The 24,195-nt window shown below is 40.6% G+C and overlaps 2 protein-coding genes and 1 non-coding gene across 5 annotated transcripts; 1 reads left to right on the top strand and 2 right to left on the bottom strand.

Annotated features, from left to right (window-relative positions):
* Window positions 1–867: 867 nt before the first annotated feature.
* LOC135586017 (vegetative cell wall protein gp1-like) lies at window positions 868–3,173 on the bottom strand. The gene is made up of 2 exons (XM_065127178.1): window positions 2,378–3,173; window positions 868–2,292 (listed from the first exon to the last, which is right to left on the bottom strand). The coding sequence occupies exons 1-2, from the start codon at window positions 2,538–2,540 to the stop codon at window positions 1,061–1,063; spliced, it is 1,395 nt and encodes a 464-aa protein (XP_064983250.1). The 5' UTR covers window positions 2,541–3,173; the 3' UTR covers window positions 868–1,060.
* Window positions 3,174–3,544: 371 nt separating this feature from the next.
* Window positions 3,545–13,983, bottom strand: LOC103999350 (uncharacterized). 3 transcript variants are annotated; one of them, XR_010491492.1, is made up of 7 exons: window positions 13,814–13,983; window positions 13,630–13,740; window positions 4,667–5,129; window positions 4,424–4,507; window positions 4,146–4,324; window positions 3,871–4,032; window positions 3,545–3,790 (listed from the first exon to the last, which is right to left on the bottom strand). It is a non-coding gene; the product is annotated as an uncharacterized LOC103999350 (transcript). The 3 variants fall into 3 exon arrangements; XR_010491490.1 differs by having other exon boundaries at window positions 4,424–5,129; XR_010491491.1 differs by having other exon boundaries at window positions 4,424–5,124.
* Window positions 13,984–16,264: 2,281 nt separating this feature from the next.
* LOC135623805 (probable serine/threonine-protein kinase PBL7) lies at window positions 16,265–22,713 on the top strand. The gene is made up of 5 exons (XM_065127177.1): window positions 16,265–16,713; window positions 17,162–17,370; window positions 17,623–17,812; window positions 20,713–21,104; window positions 21,914–22,713. The coding sequence occupies exons 1-5, from the start codon at window positions 16,593–16,595 to the stop codon at window positions 22,397–22,399; spliced, it is 1,398 nt and encodes a 465-aa protein (XP_064983249.1). The 5' UTR covers window positions 16,265–16,592; the 3' UTR covers window positions 22,400–22,713.
* The last annotated feature ends 1,482 nt before the right edge of the window (window positions 22,714–24,195 follow it).

Genomic DNA, 24,195 nt, shown 5'->3' with positions numbered 1-24,195 from the left:
GACTAACTGATCCTAAGCAGCAATTTTTGTGTAACCTACAAAGAGAGAAACCTTGTTTGAGGGAAAGCTGGGTCTCCAAGACTCAATTACACAGCACTCCCAGAGCTTTGGAAGCAGAGTAAAACTAGTAGATTGCTGCTGGTGGGTGGTAAGGGAAGTACATTGGTCTCAAAGAGTAAGGGAAACAGAGTGACATAAGGTTTTAATTGTCTTGATGTAAAGGCACTGGCATTTATATGGAATGAAGATGATTGCAACACATATTTGGCGCATTAAGGCATGAAAATATGTTAGGCTGGCTATAAATTGTTTGCCATAAAAAATTAATGGTTTGGTTTTGAGAGAAATAGAGATGTTAGCATTTTCTCTTATTACAAGAGAGTTCCTTCTGGTCTTACCTTAGATGTTTCTGTCAAATTAATTTGGGGTTTTACCATGTCAAATTAAATTATTTATCATGTTAAATATATTTTTTTTAATTCCAACTTCAGTTGTAAGCCTAACAAATAGTTAATATATTTGTCTATTTGATATAGTTTATCTTGTTTGAACACTCTCCTACTATATTAATGATTGAAAGAGTAAGGTAACATGGAACAATTTAATAGTTGGAAGTTTATAAGTTGCATTGATGTTAGATGTTAGCAATGATCAGTTTGATATGGATTTATTATAAAATAATAATATACAAATTGAGTGAATAGAAATCTTATTTGAAATTTGCTGGCCGGCATTATGACTACTTGGAAAAGAAATGTTGGATTAAAAATCCTAAATCATCAAATTATTAGCATACTATTCTATAATTTATAGTTCTCATGTTTGAGTCCATTTAAAATTTAATATAAATGGAAGGAGATTTAATCATAAAAAAAAAGGTGTGATGCAAATTTCTTTTAAGTCCTTTCAGTAACACAAAAACACCAACGTTTACTCTATCAACACTACATTCACCGCAACCAATTCTTACAGATAGCTGTTATTAAGGCATTAGAACAAATGCATGGTTGCGTGGAGGAGGAGGATGGAGGGTGGAGAGAAGACCGAGTTCTTGGGTTTCTCAGCGAGATGGAGGTGGCGATGGTGCCCCAGGAGATGGAGTAGTGGGTGGGAATGGAGGAAATGGGAAAGGAAAAGATGGAGGGGGGGGTGGTGGAGGTAGAGGAGGTGGCGGCGGTGGCATAACCATAGGTGGAGTTGGAGTAAAGGGAGGGAAAGGGGTCGATGGAGGCGGCGGTGTAACTAAAGGTGGATTGGGAGGAGACGGAGGGAAGGGTGGGAACGGGAAAGGGAATGATGGAGGCGGCGGTGGAGGTGGGGTAACTACAGGTGGAGTGGGAGTAAAGGGAGGGAAGGGTGGGAAGGGGAATGATGGAGGCGGCGGTGCAGGTGGGGTAACTATAGGTGGAGTGGGGGCAAAGGGAGGGAAGGGTGGGAAGGGGAATGATGGAGGCGGCGGTGGAGGTGGGGTAACTACAGGTGGAGTGGGGGTAAAAGGAGGGAAGGGTGGGAAGGGGAATGATGGAGGCGGCGGTGGACGTGGTGTAACTACAGGTGGAGTTGGGGTAAAGGGAGGGAAGGGTGGGAACGGGCAGGGGAATGATGGAGGTGAAGGAGGAGAAGGCGGTGGCGAAAACAAGGGCGGAATAGGAGTAAAGGGAGGAAAGGGTGGGAATAGGTAAGGTGGGGGAGGAGGCGGTGAGGGTGGCGCGAACACCGGTGGAAATGGAGCGAACGGGGGAAAGGGCGGGAAAGACGGAGGCGGCGGCGAAGGGAACAAGGGCGGGAGCAGCGGCGCCGGTGGGTTCGGTACTGCTGGGGGGAAGGGGAAGGGAAAGGACGGTGGAGGAGGCGCAAATGGCCATGGGAAGGACGGTGGTGGTGCAAATGGCCATGGGAACCCAAACGGTGGCCAGAAGAAGAGCGAAGAGTTCGCAGAGCTCGGTGACAACTCGCCGTCATCTCCACACAAGTCGGCGTCCTTCTTCGACGGCCTGTAGTTGAGCGCATTCAGGTTGTAGAGGCACAGCTTCCCTACGCCGCCTCGCACCGCCACATGCTCGGTGGAGCTGCTCAACCCAGGGACGTCACACAGCGACGACGGAGATTCCGCCACGCTCGCTCGGCAGAAGGAGTCGACCCCTTGGCCCTCCCTGCACTCGAACCCGTCCACCGGCGGGATGTCGAGCTTGTAGACTCCGAACCTGTCCGTCGTCCTGTCGACGGCGACCCTCATCTCGCCCGCCGACGTCGCGTTCACTCGGAGCACGCATTGCACCCTCACCTTGACACCTGGAAGCAACCCAAAACCCTAAGCAACAACGCATGCAGCGAAGCGAAGCAACGCATGACCAGTTGAGGTTCCCGTTCCCTTCACCTTCTAAGAAGTAGCTGTGCTGGGAGAAGTTGTTGTTGGCGCAGGCGTCGCAGAAGACGGTGCCCATCACGGTGACATTGGAGATAGGCTTTGGGTCAGCCTCGAGGCACAGAGACCTGGTGAGGAGGAGTGCAAAGACGGCAACGAAGATTGTGGGATTCATGGCCAAGGGTAGGTGGCATCAGAGAGAAGCTGAGTGATACTGCTTCTTCTTCTTCTTGGTTGGTGCAAAAGGAGAAGAAGACTCTGTGCCTTCACAGGTCCATGGAACATGGAACAAAGGCACGTGAAGGTACTGGAGACATTTCGTGAGGTATTAGAAAGGTAGAAGCTTTGTTCGGTTGCGATCACGGGTGCTTCGAATTATTAGGTGGCTATCTCTCAGGTTCCTTGATGATCCATTACAAGACACTGGGTGACAGGGATGAGGTTTGTGCCGGAAGAAAGACCGTGTCACTACTGGACACCGCCGCTGTAGATCCTGCATTGTTGATGGGCAAAAGCTTGGCTATAATCTCTACTAGATCTCGATACCAAAACACCCTTTATTTGGATCTTCAACTCATTAAGGAGTACTCGCCAAGAATTGGAAAGAAACATAAGAGGATCAATCGCAATCGAGGTTGCAGACATTAGGACTGTCCCTCCAACCAACAGCAGCTTCTGCACTGCATGAGCTGCAGCTTGATACAAAGGCTTGCCCTCACTATTTCTGAGTTGCCCACTGCAATCACCTGTGTCTCTGTTACAGGAGTGATTCCCATGGCCTAATATAAAGCTGATGCAAATTAGAGCCTCTCAGTAACTCCCCAAGAATAGAACAAATGGTTTCGATGTTAGGAGGAAGGTTAAGATTCTTGTGTCGGAATCGGTGTTTGCAACCCTGTTTAGTTTATACTTGAATTCAAGGAAAAAGCCAAAGCATTGCCATGTAAAGATGCTACTGTGGTAGGATTAGTCCCATAGGATGAGTGGATACCAAACAGATAAGCTCTGGAATTGATCGAGGAACACATAAAACTAATCGGGTATTTGAGAAATGACAGTGAAGTACAAGGCATGATAAGCTTGAGTAGCTTCAAGATCTCTCAGTTATGGTCATGGTATGGTGATCTTTGAGGAGGTCTCAAGGTATTATTATACTACATTGGAATAAGGCTACCAACAGAAACGAATACAAAGTTTTAGTTCTCACAACCTGTAGCATGTCAAATCAGAGTACAAGATGGAATTTTTTTTTGCATCAATTATTGATTCGATAGCAGATTGAGAAGCTTACAAAGCATCATCAATCATAGAGACAGTCATCTTGAAAATGGGAGTTTGACACAACTTGACATCATCTCCAACTTGGAAAGAATCAACGACAGTTGGCAAACTGTGCTGCTCGATCAACAATGGAAGACCTGTGCCCTACAGAAAAGATTAGTAGTGTATCAGCATTCTTCAACAATATCTGAAATCAATCAACATTTGGATTAATAATTGGCCACCTGTATCTTGTAGCTGCATGAGCAAGCAACAGTGATGGTTATTATGGACTTGCAAATCTATACCCCACTTGAAGGATTTGAAATAATACACCACTAGAAGAATACTGAAACCACCTCTTATAAGGTGACAAATTGTGACAGGATCACAATAATACCTATATCCTACAAGTAAACAACATTCAACATTTAGTAAGTTGAGATCAAAACTGAGATCTACATGCATAGACGAGCAATCCTGAAAAATTATCACAGACAAGACTGGAATCAATTGGCACCTGGCAGCAGGTCAGCACTCCAATACGACAAATGCCAGATAGGACAGCCCTTCAAGGATGAGTATGATTTCAACCCAACTTTCCTGTCTTTATCCAAACGGAAACTCAAGTCGGACTCAGGTCAGCACTCCAATACGACAAATGCATCGAACTCTCTCGAGTCCAATCTATATATTAAGCTGCATGGAAGATTAGCTAGTTCAGATCATAGCAATTGAATGCATAGTTGGTGGTATAACCAATATTTGTGGTGTGTTTGAAGAGACGTCTATGGATACCATAGTTATCAGTGTAATTTGAAGTCAATTTGTTTGTTTCGCGACAGCATGGCTATTGTTGCGCGTATGTAGGACTCCAACGTCCTACAAGAAACAAGGTACAGAGATTCTGTGTTATTTTGATAGGGGCTTATTTACTAGCAATGCAATGGTGTGGTGCATAGTCCCCTTCAAAACTTACTGTCAAATTTCCAGATTTAGATTGTGTATCAGCACAGAGAGTATGAAAAATTTAGTTCTTACTCGCTGTTCATCTGTAAACATCAGCTTTTTCAAGACTATGCTTTGGCTCAAACTTCATTTCTTTCTGGTTTTTGTTAATGAACCACTACTTGACTAGCTGTCCTTGTTAATGATGACTATGGATCAACATGAAAATGAAAAGAAACAACACGAAAATGAAAATAAACAAGGCGTTTGATGTGATCTGGAGTTAACTCAATCAACATATAGAATAGATCAAGGGAGAGGGAAAAATGTAGTTAGAATGAGATACACAACCATCATTCATATACTTAGCTTGTAGGACTATCCTTTGTCATCAACCTGTATAACGATAGATAGCACAATGCAGTTAAAAGTGGTTCCCTTTTTTTATGTCCTCCACACTTGCTGCTGCTCATCCCAAGCAGTATGTGTTCTGATAACTTGGTCTACATTATGGTGCAAGAATAGGGTGTGAAGTTTGGCAACTTGTCAACCTTCTCTGGTCAAAAAAATAGGGAAAAAAAATAAACAGCTGAAAGTGCAAAACATCAGAGTCAAATTTTCATTGACAAAGACTCAAACCTCACTATTCAAATGGAAGATGGAAAAGAGCCAATGCATAGAAAAAGCCACACATTTCTACATCTAGAAAGATAGCACTCGGAGGAACTTTATAAAAGGTCCAGACAGACATTATATATCTCTATCCATAAGCCTACTGGCAAAGCAATTTATTTTTAAATCTGAGATCAGATTAAAAGGTGCTACAATAACTCTATGCATACATGAACCAAGGTCTGCCATACCGAAGCATACCGCCTGTACCGGGCGATACATACCGGTCCGACAGGTTATCGGTACGCGGACCGTCCTGTCACGGACAAACTTCTAAACATGAAGTTTGATGTAATGCTTATGTATGTCCGTGTCTTTTGATATGTTCATGCTTTGTACAGCATGTAGAGGGACGGCCAAAGACGTAATAGTGTCATTTTAGTTGGGTTGGTGGCCGCTTTAGGCTTGTAAATAAAGGTTGTGTCATGTGGACATGTGTGAGAGATCTTCGGTCTGTAATGGACCATTTTACCCTTTGTTGTGCAACTGTTCAGAGCTTGTAAAGTCTGTTTGTAATTTGCATTGTCTATAAAGTGTTTTTCGGAGATGTTTGCTTGTTGATCCCGAGTGAGGCGTTTTCTCTGTCCTGTTCTCTCTTTTGTGGGTCCTAAGGGACCATGGGAGGCTTCGGGGAGGCTGACCTTTGCGGACGGACACGCAAGGGTGCCGCACGACTTAGGCAAAACCAGCTAAGTCCGTGACAGATGGTATCAGAGCGGGCAAACACTCATAGAAACACTTAGCATGCAAACGTGGGGGACCTAGCGGGGCTGCGTTGAGGGCAATCAGCTCACGCGCGACCGTTTGGGGGAAAACGGGCATGGAGATGTAGGGGAAAGGAGGCAAAACCAGCTAAGTCCGTGACAGATGGTATCAGAGCGGGCAAACACTCATAGAAACACTTAGCATGCAAACGTGGGGGACCTAGCGGGGCTGCGTTGAGGGCAGTCAGCTCACGCGCGACCGTTTGGGGGAAAACGGGCATGGAGATGTAGGGGAAAGGAGACGCGCTCGGAGGAGCGGGTATCTGAGATTGGCATTCAGAGGAATGGCCAACCCTTCGCGCAAGAGGCACCACGAGAACAGACAAGCTTGGAAGAATGTGAAGCGCACAAAGATTGGGATGGCTGAGTTTGAGCTACGGCTCAACGTTGACAACCATACTTGATGGTGCTCAAGGCAAGCGAGGCGCTTGGTAAAAGATGAGACCATCCAAGGTGGAATGAGTTGCTCAACGACCAAAAGAGTTATGCAAAGCTCACAGAGGTGAGGGGAATTGCTAGCTCGAAGAATTTGGTACTTATACATGGGCTTGTATGCGGATGATGGAATGTTCGTGGTCATCCCAAGGCGATCGAAACTCGGCGCCATAGAGCATTGAAACTTTCTCTTCGGCATGTGAAGGATACGTCCGTATGAGGCTGAAGGGTGCAACTAGTTCAGCATGTTGCTAGGCCTTGAGAGGTGCAGCGGGGGTTATATTGACGTGGAGTCGCAATCTAGCAAATGTGTTTGCAGGAGGCAGAACAATGCACAGTTTGTTCAACAGATCGGAGTAGTCCAAGGGGATGGTGGTCTCCGAAACGAAGAGAGATGTTGCTCCAACGGGACAGTTATCCAGGAGGGATAAGTCCCGGTTCTCCAGAGGGAGAATCATGTGGGGCGGACCTCACAAGTTGAGGAGGAGTACCTCAACAAACAACAACCTCACGAAGCTCGATGGACTGAGCAAGTGGCGAGGAGTCGTCGCATGATCTCGCTTGAGAGAATGCATTGGTGGATGCATTGCGAGATCAAGTGGGGGAGCGACCCAAAGCAACACAAATGAAGGCACACTTGGAGTCGATATGGAGATCGGACTCAAGGGAGGGCTGACCCGTGGAATGGTGGGCACGAGGGCCACCATCAACTCAATGCAAAAACGAGGAGCGGAACAACTTGGGTGTAACTTAGCGAAGTACCCAAGTCGCATGAAGGGAGCCAGTATAGAATATGGAACATGGAGCAGAGACATAGTGCTTTCCTTGGACAGAGGTCAAGGACATGAACTCTTGCAGAGGCAAGAGCAGGATCATGTTGTTCCATGGGTCATTCATTCTAACGGAGCGGACTCATCTTGCATGGTGCCAAAGACGAAGGGAGCTTCTAGGCACATGCACTTTATCTCGGAGGAGCATTTGATGGAGGAACTAAGGCGACTCAATTTGCGGAGGCGAAATTGGGTTCAGAAGGCCTTAGCACGGGGCAAGAAGACGCAGAGGCGGGTACTCTTGAAGAATATGCCACAGTGTTGTCATTCAAGTTGCTATAAAGGAAGTGGTGCATAGCGAAGATTGTGCTGGTAGGGGTAAAGGCCCAGAATCCAGACAATGGTGCACTAATTGCAGCGAAGTCAAGGGACTTTGGGAGCTACTAGGCGACGGGCTGTCCTAGAGCGATGCTTCATCTTGGTGTGACCCAAGAGTGGGTGGATGAAGGTCGATTGTCAAAGGAGCGAACAAAATCGAAGGTGGAAGAGACCCTGCGATGTATCGGCAGAGGCCACACATGGAGGGACCACAATTCGAGTTCATCCCACAAGGATCAGAATGCAATGGAGATGTCACCAGGAGGCGACATGGTGTAGCGGATCGTGGAAGAACAGTTCGTGGCAATGCGATACACACAATCTAGCCCCGTGAGAGACAAGATCATATTGAGGTATGATCAGGAGCTACTGGAAGCTCCACTTCAGTGAACAACACGACGACAAGAAGGGCTATGGATTCAAGGAGTGAAGGCCATGGTACCGCAGAGGCGGGTCTTCCGTGCGTGCATCAAATTTTGCATCGGATGAAAGCCTTGGTCATCAGCATATGGGGGCTGTGTTCCACCAAGGAAAAAGTTCGAATGCAAGAACCAGTGAGTCCCATGGGAGGGACTTGATCATACAGCAGTATGATCGAAGCAGCCGGAGAGTTGGACTGCTCTAGAGCTCATATTCACTTAAGGGAGCCCGACAAGTCAGAAGACATGGTCGAATAAGCGAACGTTGCTACCAAGGAAGCTAAGGAGAACAGAATCAGTGCAAACCCTACAACGTGATAGCAGAGGTCGTGCATGGGAGTTGTAGTCTGTCTTTCCATCGACCAAAGGGAGCTGCTTGGAGAACACAGAGGTGTTGAAGCAGGGGGTCGAAAGGGGCGAGGAAGCAACGACGAGTCCAGAGGGACTTAGCTACCCAAAATCAAGCATCAATTAGAATGGAGGTGGACTCGGAGGAGTACCACAGAGGCATGTCTACTGATTGTGAAGAAAAAGGATGCAGATGCGAGTCAACGGATAGTAGTGCCATGGGCATGGCAGCGCCATGGTACCGCAGAGGCGGGATTTCCGTGAAAGTCATTGATCCCTTGCTCTCATGGAGGGAGAGCGCTTGGTCGTGAAAGGGGCTGAGGAGGTGGAGCATGCAGAGGCAAACTCCAAGTACCGAGACAAGGCTGAAGGGCAGAGGCCAAGGAACTTCGTAAGACCGGTGTCGATGAGTTTCTCATCAAGATAGCCGAAAGTGAAGGACTTCGGGTCATGCAAGAGTGCACGACCAAGGAACGAAGTAGTCAGTACGCGGTGCTGTACCTTCGCTACTCAGGGGAGTAGGCGACAGGGTTGATGGAGAAGACGGTACAATCCCAAAGGCGACCAAATCTATTAGAGAATTACTCCAAGTTGGGGTAAAAACTTCCTGCATTCCAGAAGTTCAATGGCATTGAGAAGGTGAATCACAGTAGCTAACTCAACGCAAGGAGTGCAAACACTTCAAGTGCTTCAGAAGTGTGAGCAAAGAGTAGGCGAAGGCCAGTAACCAGCTCGATGCATGGAGTACAACCTCGAGAAGGCGGGCGAAGTCAAGTAACCTTTGCCTTCTCAACTCTTAAGAGAATGGGTGAAACCGAGTACCCCAATTCTCTTATCTATCCAGTAGAGGAGCTCTGCAAAAGTTCAAAGACCCTTCGAAGATAATAGTTGTCAAATCCTCACCAACGGTGATCAGTGCTACTGAGAGTAGATTGTCCGCTTCATTTCCCAACGAAATGCTAATCGAAAGCGGAAGTGATGCGAACCTACTTGGAGGTGACAACTAAGTGAAAGAAGAGTCAATGAGCAAATGTTGTGGAGGAAGGACCCAAATCTTCAGAAGTTTGCGAGACGATGCTCGTTAAAAGCTCCAACAAGCATCCACCCAGTTCAAACAGCATGAGGCATTTGAGAGACTGGCGCAGTAAGGATGGTCTTCTCCTTCATTTGGAGGATCCGCAGGAATTAACAAGGATCAACACAACTCAACCAACCCCACACCAGAGTCAGAGTCATTGGTGAGTTGAAGCAGCATGGCGGATCAAAGGTTCGACTACTCAAAAACAACAGCGGAGAGCAGTTGGGAGCCAAGAGACGCATTGCAGCTAGAGCAGAAGATTGAAAATTCAACAGAGGCGAGGAGTTGCAGTGTCGACAAAGGCTTCGTCGAGGACGTCGAAGGAATAAGTGGGGGAGAATGTCACAGACAAACTTCTAAACAGGATGTTTGATGTAATGCTTATGTATGTCCGTGTCTTTTGATATGTTCATGCTTTGTACAGCATGTAGAGGGACGACCAAAGGCATAATAGTCTTATTTTAGTTGGGTTAGTGGCCGCTTTAGGCTTGTAAATAAAGGTTGTGTCATGTGGACACGTGTGAGAGATCTTCGGTCTGTAATGGACCATTTTACCCTTTGTTGTGCAATTGTTCAGAGCTTGTAAAGTCTGTTTGTAATTTGCATTGTCTATAAAGTGTTTTTCGGAGATGTTTGCTTGTAGATCCCGAGTGAGGCGTTTTCTCTATCCTGTTCTCTCTTTTGTGGGTCCTAAGGGACCATGGGAGGCTTCGGGGAGGCTGACCTTTGTGAACGGACATGCAAGGGTGCCGCACGACTTAGGCAAAACCAGCTAAGTCTGTGACAGTCCGGTACCGCTATAGTGCTACAGTAATATACTGTAGCACTGCTATAATACTACGGTACTATACTGTAGCACTGCTACAGTATGAAAAAGTATAAAATTGTTCGGTACACCAGGGTGTACCGCTCAATATGCCCTGATGTACCGTCCGGTACACCGGTACTGTACCATACCGAGCCCAGGTCGAAACGCTGGTACGGTACGGTACAACGAACCTTAACATGAACAGTGAGCCTATATATGAATGGCAAAATATATGGCCAGTTTACAAATGGTAGTTGAGCATAAAGAGGTGCAAAAAGTTCAGGTGACCGAAAAATAGTGCAAAACCGACACTGTGATGTGGGCACAAAACAGAGATTATCATGTGTAATATTGATGGCAGTTTCTTCACTAACCATGAAATATAAGTCTCACACATTTTCATAACAATTAGCTGTATCCTACACATCAATTATGTTTCCGATTAAACTGGCAGAGCGTCCTGCAGTTCAGATTCAAATATTTATAACTCAAGTGATGAACAAGCAGAGAACTTGTCGATTTGAACAACCAAACCTAAAACTTTTGACAGCTTTAGCAAATGGCAAACCAAAAGACAAGATTTGTTAATTCCAAAAGAATCTTCTAAGAAAATACATATGACAAGGTATCGAAAATATAAGTGAAATAATAGTAAAACATTTAAAAGGAGAACATGATATATTATGTGGCCATTGTGACTATTAGGTACATGCCTCAGTTTTCAACATGTTTGTTATGTCGTAAACATTCCATGCTAAACTAATATACGTATAAAATCTGCATGAAAGTAGAAAACCTTAAAATAACCCAATTCAAACACATTTGCAGAAGGTGGAGAGAAGTTTCCTACACTTTTAATAGGGTGAAAAAGGCAATCATATAAGAACTAAAATCCATGAATAGCATAGAGGGAATTTCCAACCAAAACTAAGTTCCATATGTATTCTCAACTACGAACTTATCACAACTTACTTTCGCAATTCCTCTGGCTTTAAAGCATTTGTAACCATCTTAGTCTTATCTCTGCTTTAGAATTTCACAGTATCAGAAAACTAAAAGATGAAGAAGGCACATATTCACACTTACGTTGCCTACAAACACATGCTGCCATTACTAATTATTGTTGTACTTTAGTGCTCACCATGTTCATTAACAGAGAATTACAAGAATAGTTGGAGATAAGTTTTAGGGCTCAAAAGATACCGTAATTGGGATGCCAGCTCATTTGACCAAGCAAATCAACCCATTTAAGCATATAAAACCTCTAAAGTCCATGTAATTGGCTGATTGGGTGTATATATGCACCTGTTCGTAGCATACAGGGATCAAGCATGTGATCTAACCACATACTGACACACCACATAAAATATATGAACTGCAGTTTGCCTACCATATTGGCACAAGTAACCACCTAGATAATACAATTCTAAAAGAATCAAAACAGAGTCCAACAAATTCATACACCTTAAACCAGCCTATACACTGTGGAGACATGCCAAGAAGGCCAATTAAGTAGCACAAGAGCCTAGACAAACCAAAAGGACCAACTTGAAACCACCTCTGGTGAGCCTTGAACTGACACTAAGTAAGAGCACAGCCAGAAATAGTTAATTAAAGCAGGAACCGTTTACCTTCTTAAGCAAAGTAAAATTAGCAACCATCACTGCCAAACAAACATGAAATGAAGTTTAAATGAAAGAAAATTTTCTTAATCATGGAAACTACAAAGACTGACAGCAGATAAAAGCTACCCAGGTTCCACCAACCATTCCTAAAAACTGAATCTAACATTCAATCCAAGTGCAAGATGCAAAAAGAATTCCATCCTTCTGCTTTCGGGGATCCTTGACATCAAAAAATATCTAACCTGACACTGACTCAATCAAGACAGATCATCCTCATCCATCAATAGAAGTCTAGAAAGTTAAATGAAAGAAAACTAAAAGAGAATGCAAGATAATAATATGCTTAAACAAAACTTGAAGACTTCACGCTTTCAACTCCGAGTTCAAAAAACAATTCTAGGTTCGGCATAAGGCACAAATAAAGCATAGTTATCAGAACCAGACTCAACTGGATAGTCAGACTGAAAAAACCGGAATTCAGACCATTAACTGGTTTCACTCATTTATTTGGTCGATTATGTTTAAGAACCGGAGCGAGTTGGTTGACTCGACCAGTTTTTGGAAAACTTGTATGACTCAGTCGGGTTTAACAAGATCAGGTCGGGTTTAATAAGATCGACTCAGTTTTACAAAAAAGTTAAGATTCTTTAAGTATCCTTAACTCTCTTTTTTCTTATTAATTTTTTAGAAGATAATTTACGTCAATTTTGAGTTTAGATTAAGGTGAGCAGGAAATTGACCTTTCTCATCTGATTGCTTCCCTCCTTTCTTCCCTCTTGCCACTTCTCCCCCTACCTCATCTCCTTCCATCATCATTCCCTCTCTATCCTTCCTCTCTTGTGTCTTCTCTTCATCTCGTCTTCCTCCGGTCACTCCTCTTTTTACAACATTCTGCATCTTCTATGCGTTTTTCTTCCTTCAATCATCTACAATTCATCCCTCTTCCCTCGGTTGCTCTTGCTCCTGAAATCATCTTCTTATTGTCATCTCTTCTTGTTGTATTGAATTTCTTAACATATGTTTCACTTAAACTTTTGTCGTATGTTACCTCCACATCACTATTCTTGCTTAATTAATTGGATTGCATATGCACTTTTTAACCTTTAAAATATTGTCACGTATTGACTTAATTTGGATAAAAGTTTATGTTCATAATATCAATTGATGTTATCATTTTTTTCATATTTTACACAACTGAAGTTTTGCTTTTATTTGTCAAAGTTGTTCAATTTTGTATTAATTATGGTATTTTAGACTTTTATTACATAATTTTAAGTTATTTTATATGTTTTAAAATATTTTTAAAATAAAAAAATGGTCCGGTCAGTTGATCCACTGATCTGACCAATGACCCAAGGCTTGGCTGGATCTATTTCCAACTCATGCCGAGTGTCTTTACCAACAAAACCCACAAATCTAGCATTTAAAGCTGATAGCCATTCGAGTCTTGCAACCATCTCACATTCTTATTCCATGTACCACGTAGCACTCGGTGAAAACCTAGAAAATTAGTCAAGGAATCATGGTAATCAACAATTTATCAGCAAACAAAACGAATGAAATTACTTGCTACCAAACGAATACAAGACAAATCAAAGATAGCCTTCTTTTCACAGGGTAAAACAAGGAAGGGTATAACTTAGAAATCTTCCAAGTTATAAAATCTCCTTACTTCTTTTGGATCTTAAACCAACTAAGTAAAAGCACTTGGATGCTCATCAAAGGAGTTTCTTTTCTGACAAGGAAGCAAAAACTGTACCTCGGGGCCACTCGGAGACTATTCTTTTCTCGAGCGTTGCAATCGTCGACGACAACCAACACCGGATAGACCCTCGATTTGGGCTCCACCAGATCCTCATCGAGCTAAGTCCTTTACCATGAATCAGGAATTCTACAACCAAAGCAAACTTCTAGTAGAAAAAAAAAAAGAAGAAAAATCGCACCTGTGCAGGTAAAATCCAGCGGGATTGGTGAGACCGGCGCGAGAGCAGCATCGAATGCCAGGGCAATATGGGGAGACAAGGAAACCCTATAACGGATGAAAAAGCTGAATTCATAGAGGCGATGTTTCCTGCTTCCGTGAGGATTTCCTTATGCTGCGGAGTTTGACCTACGCAGGGGAGCGACTTTCCTTTTATACCTTTACATATTTACTCTTCAAAAGTTTGAAAATAGCATATATTAGTTAATTTTTAAATTTAAATAATATTATTTAATATCTAAACTATTATTAGCATTTTAATCATCCACTTTTTTTTAGAGGATATGATAATTTTGTAGATAACACAACTCAAAATGTAAGAGGATAAATATGAAAAAACAATCAATGAATTACCACATTTCATTTTTGTTCATACATATGGATGATTTTTTTTTTTGTAAAAAAAATCCCTCACCAACTCTATGTTTTTTTCGGGTTATTTTTTATTTTTACCGATTTTTAACTATTATAGTACTTTCATTTGACTCATTTATGATGTTTTTTTCAATAATAGTACTATTAAACTATTGAGGTGCTTAAAATAATATAATACTATTAAAAAATATTATAAGTGACATCATATTTTTTTATTATCGTTACTCATGTATCATTAGATTATTATATTTTTAGACTTTTAATTAGTTTGGTTAAAATTATAAGTTCATTTCAATCTGTTTCTAAGTATATCCCAAAAGATTACATCAACCTAAAACAATGAAAAAAAGTTCTATAGTTGGTGAAGGATATTTTGAATATTATTTGAAATAATGACATCATTAAATAAAAAAAGTTTCTTTTTGGTTAAAAAATAAATGATATATATAATTAAAAATTAAGTTTATATTAAAATATTTTGAAGTCTTTCCTTACCCCCCTCTTATCATTAGTACTAATTGCGATGATGATTATTTCTTATTTTGTTCTATATTACAATTACTTTTTATTATTCATGAATATTTATTTTTCATAATTTGAAGGATATGATGCACTGATCGATGGTGATAAGGTATATTTTGGACTCTAGTCACGTCACCACCCGTGCCCTTGCCATATCAGCACGAGGGGGGACCCCCGCATGCCGAGTCAGAAGCCATGCCAAGGCACCCTTCGGTACGTCCCGTCTCGGAAAGCTCGGGACACGTCGCCTGGCGCCGTTCCGCGTATTCCGGGACGACGACCGCATAAGATACCACATTATCCCTCGGGGATCGATCATTATGTCAAATCCGTGTACGGTTGGTCCTCGTATAGTAGTATAAAAGCCCTTGACCGGCATTTGACCAGGGGAGAGAGGAAAAATAGAAAGATCAATCACTAATTTAGTCATCGAGGGGTCAAAATCGGAAACTCCTCGATGAGCATTATCACTCCTGAAAGTGCGACTATCCCAACCGAGAAATAGTCTCCTCGAAGACGACAACAAAGCTTCGACCGTGAAGTGCTTTCTCTCAGACGACATCGGCATCGCGAACGAAGCCACCCTCGATGCTTCGCTCGACCGATTGCGAACTCCTGACTTCAACCTGTGGACCAAACCATGTTGACTGATCGACCACGATGCTTTAGTTCACCGAGAGATGGATCGATCCACTGATCATTACTGAATCATTGGACATGTCCCATTTTCGAGTTCTCACATATTATTCGTCATTTAATCTAACGAGCAAAAATTATATCAACCAAAAATTGCGGTGTCAAACAAGATCAAGAACTGAGTGCACGCCAAAATTGAAGCCCAAGTCAAACTTCCAACTCCACACGCACTTTGCCGCACCTGCCAAGCTCCCAAATCCTTTGACTTCAACCTTGTGTTCAACGGCCAATGCTCTCGATTCAATGGGACGGGGTCGGATGGATGGATGGCCATGAAGCTTCAACCCATGCCTCTTACCTAAACCTAATCTCTCGTATCCACATCATATGTAATGGTAGTGCCGCATATGACCAATCTTGATATACATATATGTATATATGCCATGTCAAATTTATCATATTATTTCCAAACGCTGGAAAACAATAAATAGTGGATGAATCATGGATGTGTTGATTGCAGCTGTCCTCGATCATATGGCCATGTTAGGATCGAGTTAATGCACTTGTACAAAAATACCTGCACACTTAAATGATGAAACCACATTTGCATTCAATTAGAAATATCCAAAACCGGCTAAGTGGTTGATCTTATAATTAGATATCCTAAATTAGTAGATTAAAATGATATGTGAAATGCTGGATTAATTATTTTCTTCACAATTAACATACCCCTAATGATTGGTGTTAATCAAATCACAAGAAAGGCACAAATATATATTTATATTTAATTCTCATGAGATCCAACTTTGCTTCGTATTGTATATGAATTATTTGAACCTAACATACCATCGGACACGTAGATATTATTATGTAGAGAGATATAGTACGAATAGAAGCCGAAGCATTGGGCGAGACTACTTCTTCTTCTTCGCCTCCCACTCTCCACTATTCCTTTCACACGCGCACGCAGAGGTCCGAAAAGGCATAAGAATCCCTCTTTTTTGGTAGCCCCTTCCTCCGAGTGATTGATTTCTCTATTTAGATCACGTCGACGTGATCTGAATAGCGAGAATTCGGACCCAATTTGATGCCCGCCCCCGAAGCGGTTGATCCGGCGATTCCGTCGAATCGGAACGGTGATCGAGAGAGTCCGATGAAAGGCCCTGTTTCTTGTGGTCGTCGTTGAGCAGATTCGGGTCTTCCGCGACATGGGTTGCTTTCCGTGCTTCGAATCGAAGGAGGGAGCGCAGCTCGGCCGCGGGAACGAGAGCGATCGCAAGAGGGAGGAGCAGCCCATGGTGGCGCCTCGCGTCGAGAAGTTATCCTTGGGTGAGTTTCAGCTCCTGCGCGGATTTGATCTGTAGCTCGAGTGCTTCGAGTTTGATGCCGAGAAATATGGTCCGGACGTGGTGTTTTTGTTATGCCATCTCGCTTGTCTTTGTTAAAGTGGCGTTTTGGCCATCTTTTAGCTGAAAGATCAAAGAAAAGAAGAAAAGTCTGTCTGCCGCTTTATCTGCGATGATGGAAAACGTGATTCGTGGCTAGATCTATCTCGGGTCATTAGAGAAGAAAGTTGCGATGACTTTTTATCTTTTCCTGTCACGTTGCTCTCGGGTGCTATCGATAGTGTAAATGGGGCTAATGGGTTTTGTTGACTCGTGCTATCAATTTTCGATTCACTTGAGATCATTTTGATCAGATGATCCATTTAAGAACCCTCGGCGAACTGTAAAATCTTACTTATTCGACTCTGTCTTGTTGCATCATGAATTTGCAGGGAATGATGATAGAAAGAGGACACCCAACAGTTTGAACACACAAAAGGAATCCTTGGGCGAGAAAAGGGGGGCTGAATTTTCTATTTCGGCACAGACTTTCACCTTCCGAGAGCTTGCTGTTGCAACTGGTAACTTTAGATCCGAGTGTTTTCTCGGGGAAGGAGGATTTGGGCGGGTCTACAGAGGGCGCCTGGAAAGTACTGGTCAGGTAACTCTACGAATGAGAGGACCTCCCGTTTGTGGTTAGTCGGTTTCAATCTGCTTAATTGTGCCTGAGGACCGCTTAAAGTTTCATCAACATATGTAACGTCTCACTAAGTTCTTATGTTAAATATTTGCAATGCTAAAAATGACAATTATCAAGTATTGATATTTAACTGCATAAGGCCAGTAAACTCAAAGTTGGAGATTGGAGTTGTATGTTCATATTATGGGGATGGATGTCTATGTGCACCTGCAGGTTGTGGCAGTAAAACAGCTTGATAGGGATGGGCTCCAAGGAAATAGGGAGTTCCTGGTTGAGGTCCTCATGCTTAGCCTGTTGCATCATCCCAACCTTGTGAATCTAATTGGTTATTGCGCTGATGGAGAGCAACGCCTTCTTGTGTATGAGTTCATGCCCTTGGGATCGTTGGAAGATCATTTGCATGGTAAGATCTCTATTTTCTGACATAGTAATTTTGCTTGACTCATCACTAAATGAGGATCTTTCTTTTGTCTATTTGAATAATTCTTGCTGTGTAGGTTATTACATTCTGAGGCATTGTTCATTGTTTACCTTTGTTGGTTTTTCATCTTCAATTTCTTTGTGTACTTAAGGATTTCTAGATTCATGAGACATTCAATTTTGGTACTTTGAAATCGAAGAAATTAATTTTTGTGTAAGTTGGTGTCCTTCTTGGCTTATTTATATCAAGTTTACCTCTTCTAGAAAGCTCATTATTTTCATGGAAAAGAAATTAAAAGATTCGAAGAGCTTATGGCATCTAAAAGGATCATGTTACTCACTCCTAAATCTGGTTCCCATTAGAGGCTTCTTTAGCTTATAAACATTCTCGTTCCATAACCTGCTTTTCTTTGGTTCATTACTATGTGATAGACAAGGGCCCGCATGATAACTGATGGAAGTCACATCGATAACTCATATCCTGGCTAAACCTAAGGCCAAGTTTCTAAATTTTGTTGCTGCAATATCCGTACATATGACTTTGGGCATGTGCATTCTTCATTTAGACTCGGCTCTGTACACCCTTCACCATCAACATTTAGTTGAGGCTGTCTTTGTCATCACATAGGATTTCGCTGCAACTTTCAGTTGATAAGTCTGTTAATATGATAACGGCACAAGTTTTTAGAAGCTTACATGACTGTACATCATTATCTAGTCTCTAGAATCATAGTTCACAGGCTCTTTGAGTTGATGGAATTTGTGGGATTGTGAGTCGACTATACTTCACTTAGCAGCTAAAGCTTGGAGTCCAGTCCAGTCTGGCTCTGAGTTTCTTGAACTCAACCTGATTATTAAACTTTAACTAGGTTTATTTAAGTAGACTAACATCACACCACTTTTTGCTAAAAGAAGCCAAACAATATTTGGTCGGCCTTGTCTATCAATCGAAAGGGAGTTTAATATATAAAATTGGAGGGATGTTATTACTAACAACAAAACTATTCCTCCTTTCTTTATCCATCAAGGATTAAATTCATTGTCAAGGCTTCAAGTTAGATCATTTATATATTTAAAATTTAATTGATGTGTATCCAAATCAAGCAAGCCAAATTGGGTTTAGCAAGATTCACTCTCGAACTAGGCAACCAAAAAAAAAACAAAGCAAAAAAAGAAACAATCTAGTTCAGTGTCTGGAACTCGAATTGAATGGTCTGGGCTGCCTGATCACAGGAAGGAGGAAGAGGAGACGACAATAAGAGAAGAAGAGAGGAGAGACAGAAGAGGAAAGGCCGGGAGGGGGTGCCTAGTTCCAGATAGGAGATGGCCAGAAGGTCGTTTACTTACTGTCAGTGATGTGAAGGACATCATGTTTTTGTCAGATGCCAGTAAATTAGCATGAGACTATATATTGAACCAAGGAAAACATTATTTATATTTTATGACTTGATGACAGATAGTATAATGTAATTTTATCTAATTCAAAAGGACAGCTAGGACTCAACCTAACACCTAATCGGACATTGTTCACTTGGTGTTCTCTTTGTCCATTCTCATCTTAATTGAAGTCTTTCAACTTGATGATTGTTTGGAGCCTTTTAATTGCATCTTCCCTGTCTTTTCTTTGCGTCATACCCATATGCTTTGTCATGTGACCAAGAGAAACTGTTGGTTTCTTTTTCTGTTATAGCTGCTCAGCCTGTATGTTACTTTGGTTCTTTGTGTCTCTCTTTATTATATGTTACATGTGTTCCATCTTAAAGGTTGTTCGTGCATTAACTTCTTGTCTACTTGATCTTATAAAACTAGTTGGTACTTTAGCTATGTATATTCTCTCTGAAGAAAAAGGTTAAATATCTCCTTTAGTCATAATTTTTAATATAGACTTTATCCATCATCCATGTGAAAGTACTTTCTACTTTCTCTAGGACTTGCAATAGCCGAAAGCTTGGCATTCAGTGATAATGTGCTATGGCAAAAGAAGTTCGGTAATTGGAAAAGGAACTTCTAAAATTTGGAAATAGTAAGGAAGAGTTGTGGAACCTAAAAAGATCAAATTTCATTATCATTTAGTACTTGTCATCTATGTGATGTGTCATTTTATGATGCAAGTTATTCATAATTGATTAATAACTATTCTCACCGAAACATAAAGAATTTATATTTTATTTGATATAATTATGTGACAAAATATTCTAGTTAATTAAAAAAAAGCAAATTATTTGCAGAGAAATTTGGCACCTGACATATATGAGAAATCCACAAATTCATTATTCCCAGTTCCCACCATTGGCTTTGACAACAGGAGTACTTGGACTTATGTGCATATGCATGTTTGTTGCAATCTTCAAGATGTCAATAGAAATTTTTATATTTAGCTGTTTTCAATATGAAAACACAGGATCACTAACGTTTTATACATTTTTCATAAAACAAACTTCGCATATGTTTCTCCTGCTTATTTTTCATTTGTTCCACTCATTTATTTGTCACTAATAAATAAATGTTTTCGAGGGTCATTTTAATGCACTTAAATTGTCAATGAGTTACCAATGGTTTATTAAACTTTAGTTTGTTGTTTAGCCATGTCATTTAGACTCTGCTCTGTACTCCGGATATTTTATTTGGTATGATGCACTTCTATGGACCTTTTTCTATGGAGGCCACTAGGATGGGATCTGATTTTAAACAACAGGTTTAAAATCAGATAGGCATACATCCGGATATGTACATCTCAGTTGATCGAATAGGTTACTTCTCTTTATCCATCCACATAACATATAACAAATGTTTTTGTTGACTTGATAATCTGTATCTTCATTGACTGAAATAATTTATTGGATAGGTAGAGATGTTGTGAATAACCTATTTGTCTGTCTCCAGACCTTCCACCTGATAAGAGTCCACTTGACTGGAATACAAGGATGAAAATTGCAGCCGGGGCCGCCAAGGGGTTGGAATACCTCCACGATAAAGCCAATCCTCCAGTTATCTATAGGGACTTAAAAGCCTCCAATATACTACTAGATAAGGGCTTTCACCCGAAGCTCTCAGATTTTGGCCTTGCAAAACTTGGTCCAGTTGGTGATAAATCTCATGTCTCGACAAGGGTGATGGGAACTTATGGATATTGTGCTCCAGAGTATGCTTTGACTGGACAATTAACAGTTAAGTCTGATGTATATAGCTTTGGAGTTGTACTATTGGAGTTGATCACTGGACGGAAGGCCATTGACAGTACCAAGACGCATGCAGAGCAAAATCTTGTTTCATGGGTAAGCTTTGTCAACTTGCTTTTTATGGGTATTTCTGATCTTCATGCCTCAATATTTTGGGAAAATATGTGTCCTATTCTTATCTTCAGTGCAGTTCCATTCTGATTCACATTAAGATGCGGTCTGGCACATGTCTAAAAGTAAAAGAGTGTTCGGGCACCTGTTTGAAATTATGGTTGCATCTTTTGCTTTCTGGTATACACATCATTAAAACAGGGGATGACACACAACGTATTGAGTGCATCCCATTAATTGATTGAGGAAGTGCACTTGTAAAACTAGTCGCTCAGTTTTATAAGTGGGAAATTGTTCTTATATTGTGCATTTTTTGACTTCTACAAGTATATAGTTCTTAATTTGTGATATGTCTTATAGCAGCCATTTAGTTGTTCAATAAAAACTTTCAGTTACATGTAAAACCCAAATGCTTTTCTGTTGAACTTAATTCAGCAAAATTTTGTAGAAACCAGGGCTCATTCTAGTCACCACATTGGAGTGCCTATAACTGAATCGCTTCTCATCAAAGTCTTTCCCTCCATAAATGGCCTGTTAAGGAAAAAAAGTGAAAATGAAACTGAGACAGCATTATAAATGTAACTTAATTTGTCTACAAGGATTGTCATGAGAAGACCTGACCAGAGACGGTTTCTAAGTAGGACAAGTTTAGTAGCAACTTCTAGTGACACGTCCCAGGATATCATCATGAGATTATCCATTGCTGTGATCTGTTGTTTGCTTGAATTTCTCAACAATATGAAGATTGCTATCTTTCCAATTCAAATTCAATAAATCACATACACATACTTCAGGTTCGTCCTATGTTTAAGGAGCGAAGGAAACTCCCAGGTCTGGCTGACCCAAAATTACAGGGTCGATTTCCCATGCGTGGACTCTATCAAGCTCTCGCTGTGGCATCCATGTGCATCCAAGAAGAAGCTGCATCGCGTCCTGTTATCGCTGATGTTGTCACTGCTCTGTCCTACTTGGCATCCCAAGCATATGATCCTGGTGCAGCGTCTGCAGTTAACACTAGACCTAGTGGTGAAAGAACCAGCAGGAGTGGCGGTGAGGAAGGTGCAAAATTGACAGTTAGGGTCAATAATATAGACCCTGGGCATATGCAGCAAATGATTTCCGAGGACTCTTCAAAGGAGACAGTAGCAATCCTGAGACACAATTTTGACCGGGAGCGAGCTTTGGCAGAGGCAAAGATGTGGGGGCAGAACTGGCGGGAGAAGACACAAGCTAAAGCTAATGTAGAGGGAAGTTTTGATGTTGCAAATGCAATTGGATAGACACATTGGCAGAAAGCTTTCTCTTCCCATTTTTATGTGCATAAGAGAGTTGGAGCTGTGAAAAATGCTGCAGGAGTTTTTCTGTTTCTGTCTTCTAAAATGCAAGGATAATTAATGGGGAATATGGCTGTATATTGTTTGAGGCATGTAGGTGTTGTGAGTGGTAACTAGGGACCTGATGTGCTTCTTGTAAAATAAAGCAAAAAGTTTGTATTTTATGAGGTAGAAGAAAGCTATATCATGTTCTCCATCCTGAACTTGAAATCAATCACTTAGTTCAAGTTGATGGGATTTATTTTATGATGAACTTCTGATACTGGTCTCAGCCATGGGAGCTATTTTCCAATGCCTCCTATCTTTGAACATGCAGATGAAAGATGTTGAGCATGTATGCATGTGTACATGAATTTTCCTGAAAGGATTCCTTGTTGCAGTCGCTACAAATCTATAATTGTGTTGTCTAATTGTGTTGCTACAAATCTGCTCTCATGATGAGAAATATATTTTTGATCTATAAACTGCTTTGAAAGGTCTGAAACACCATAGTATTTGTATCAAACAGCTCTACATTTCCTTTTCCCCAATGGTATATGGATTTTTCATTCTTTTTAATTTGTGAAATCTAGTTTTTCATACAATAAACAATATTTATGATGATTAATGATTAGGATTTGAATCATGTATAAAAGAAGCATCTTATGTAAAATTAGAAAATAAAATTTACATGTTTTGAATCAAATATTATAGAAGTCACTTTTAATATTCAGTGAATTATACTTGGTGCTTCAACTCATGTTATAAATAATAGATAATATTTTATATTAACTTGAAAAAAATCTTTAATATTCAATGAATTATCCTTTTCTGGTGATGATAAACTTAAAATATCTGTAATTTAATAAAAAATTATTATGAAGAATCAATTTGTATCTTGAGTTTGTAACAGTCATACAGTCAAATGTTTGAAATGAATATATAGTTTCATTAACTCCTTAAATTATATAATACAATCAAATGTTTGAAATGAATATATAGTTTCATTAACTCCTTAAAATTATATAAACTTACAAGATCATTCCATATTCTTTATTATATAGAGAAAAACCCGTTGAAATATAATTATATATATTTAATTCATATAATGTCTAAAGCTATTAACACCCTTAAATCATAAAATGTTTTGATGAATGTAAATAATAAAATAATATTGATAAACTTCTACATAACATAGATATCACTACTATTAAATTTGTAGAATAATCACAATCGATAATCTTAAGAAAATACTAAATAAAAATTTGACCTATCAATTTTTATGATTACGTGGTATAAATATAAAAAATAAATTATCATATATGAATCAAAAAGATACTTTATTATTTTCATAAGTTATAAAATGTAACAATGTTGAAAAGTAGTAGCAATGAAAGAATAATTAAAATTAATGGATTAGAGTGGTGTCCAAAAAATTATTGAGTTGTTCAATAATTATAAAAAAGCTTATTATAAATTATTTTATAAGACTAAATATGACTTAAAAGATAATATTAATAATATAAAGTCAAGCTTATAGTCAAAGATGTTACTCAAAAAAATATATCGATCATAATTATATTTTTTCTTAGTTTTTAAATAAACTTATTAAGAATTGTCATGATATTACCGACTCATTGTGATCTTGAATTACATTATATATATGTAAAAATAAGATCCAGATGTGTAAATTTATATGAAACAATTTAAAGGATTCAACGAGAAGAGAATGAATAATTTTGCTTGTAACCTTAGAAAATTTA

Source organism: Musa acuminata, chromosome BXJ2-9 (genome assembly GCF_036884655.1).
Source record: "Musa acuminata AAA Group cultivar baxijiao chromosome BXJ2-9, Cavendish_Baxijiao_AAA, whole genome shotgun sequence".
In the NCBI taxonomy this organism is placed as follows: Eukaryota; Viridiplantae; Streptophyta; class Magnoliopsida; order Zingiberales; family Musaceae; genus Musa; species Musa acuminata.
This window is presented reverse-complemented; position numbering and strand designations above follow the sequence as displayed.

Excerpts from the sequence above, each read along its gene's own strand:
- LOC135586017 (XM_065127178.1), bottom strand. The coding sequence starts at position 2,540 with ATGAATCCCACAATCTTCGTTGCCGTCTTTGCACTCCTCCTCACCAGG. Across the intron at positions 2,293-2,377 it reads GCACAGCTACTTCTTAGAAG|GTGTCAAGGTGAGGGTGCAA; the intron begins GTGAAGGGAACG and ends GGTTGCTTCCAG.
- LOC135623805 (XM_065127177.1), top strand. The coding sequence starts at position 16,593 with ATGGGTTGCTTTCCGTGCTTCGAATCGAAGGAGGGAGCGCAGCTCGGC. Across the intron at positions 16,714-17,161 it reads CGTCGAGAAGTTATCCTTGG|GGAATGATGATAGAAAGAGG; the intron begins GTGAGTTTCAGC and ends ATGAATTTGCAG. Across the intron at positions 17,813-20,712 it reads GTTGGAAGATCATTTGCATG|ACCTTCCACCTGATAAGAGT; the intron begins GTAAGATCTCTA and ends GTCTGTCTCCAG.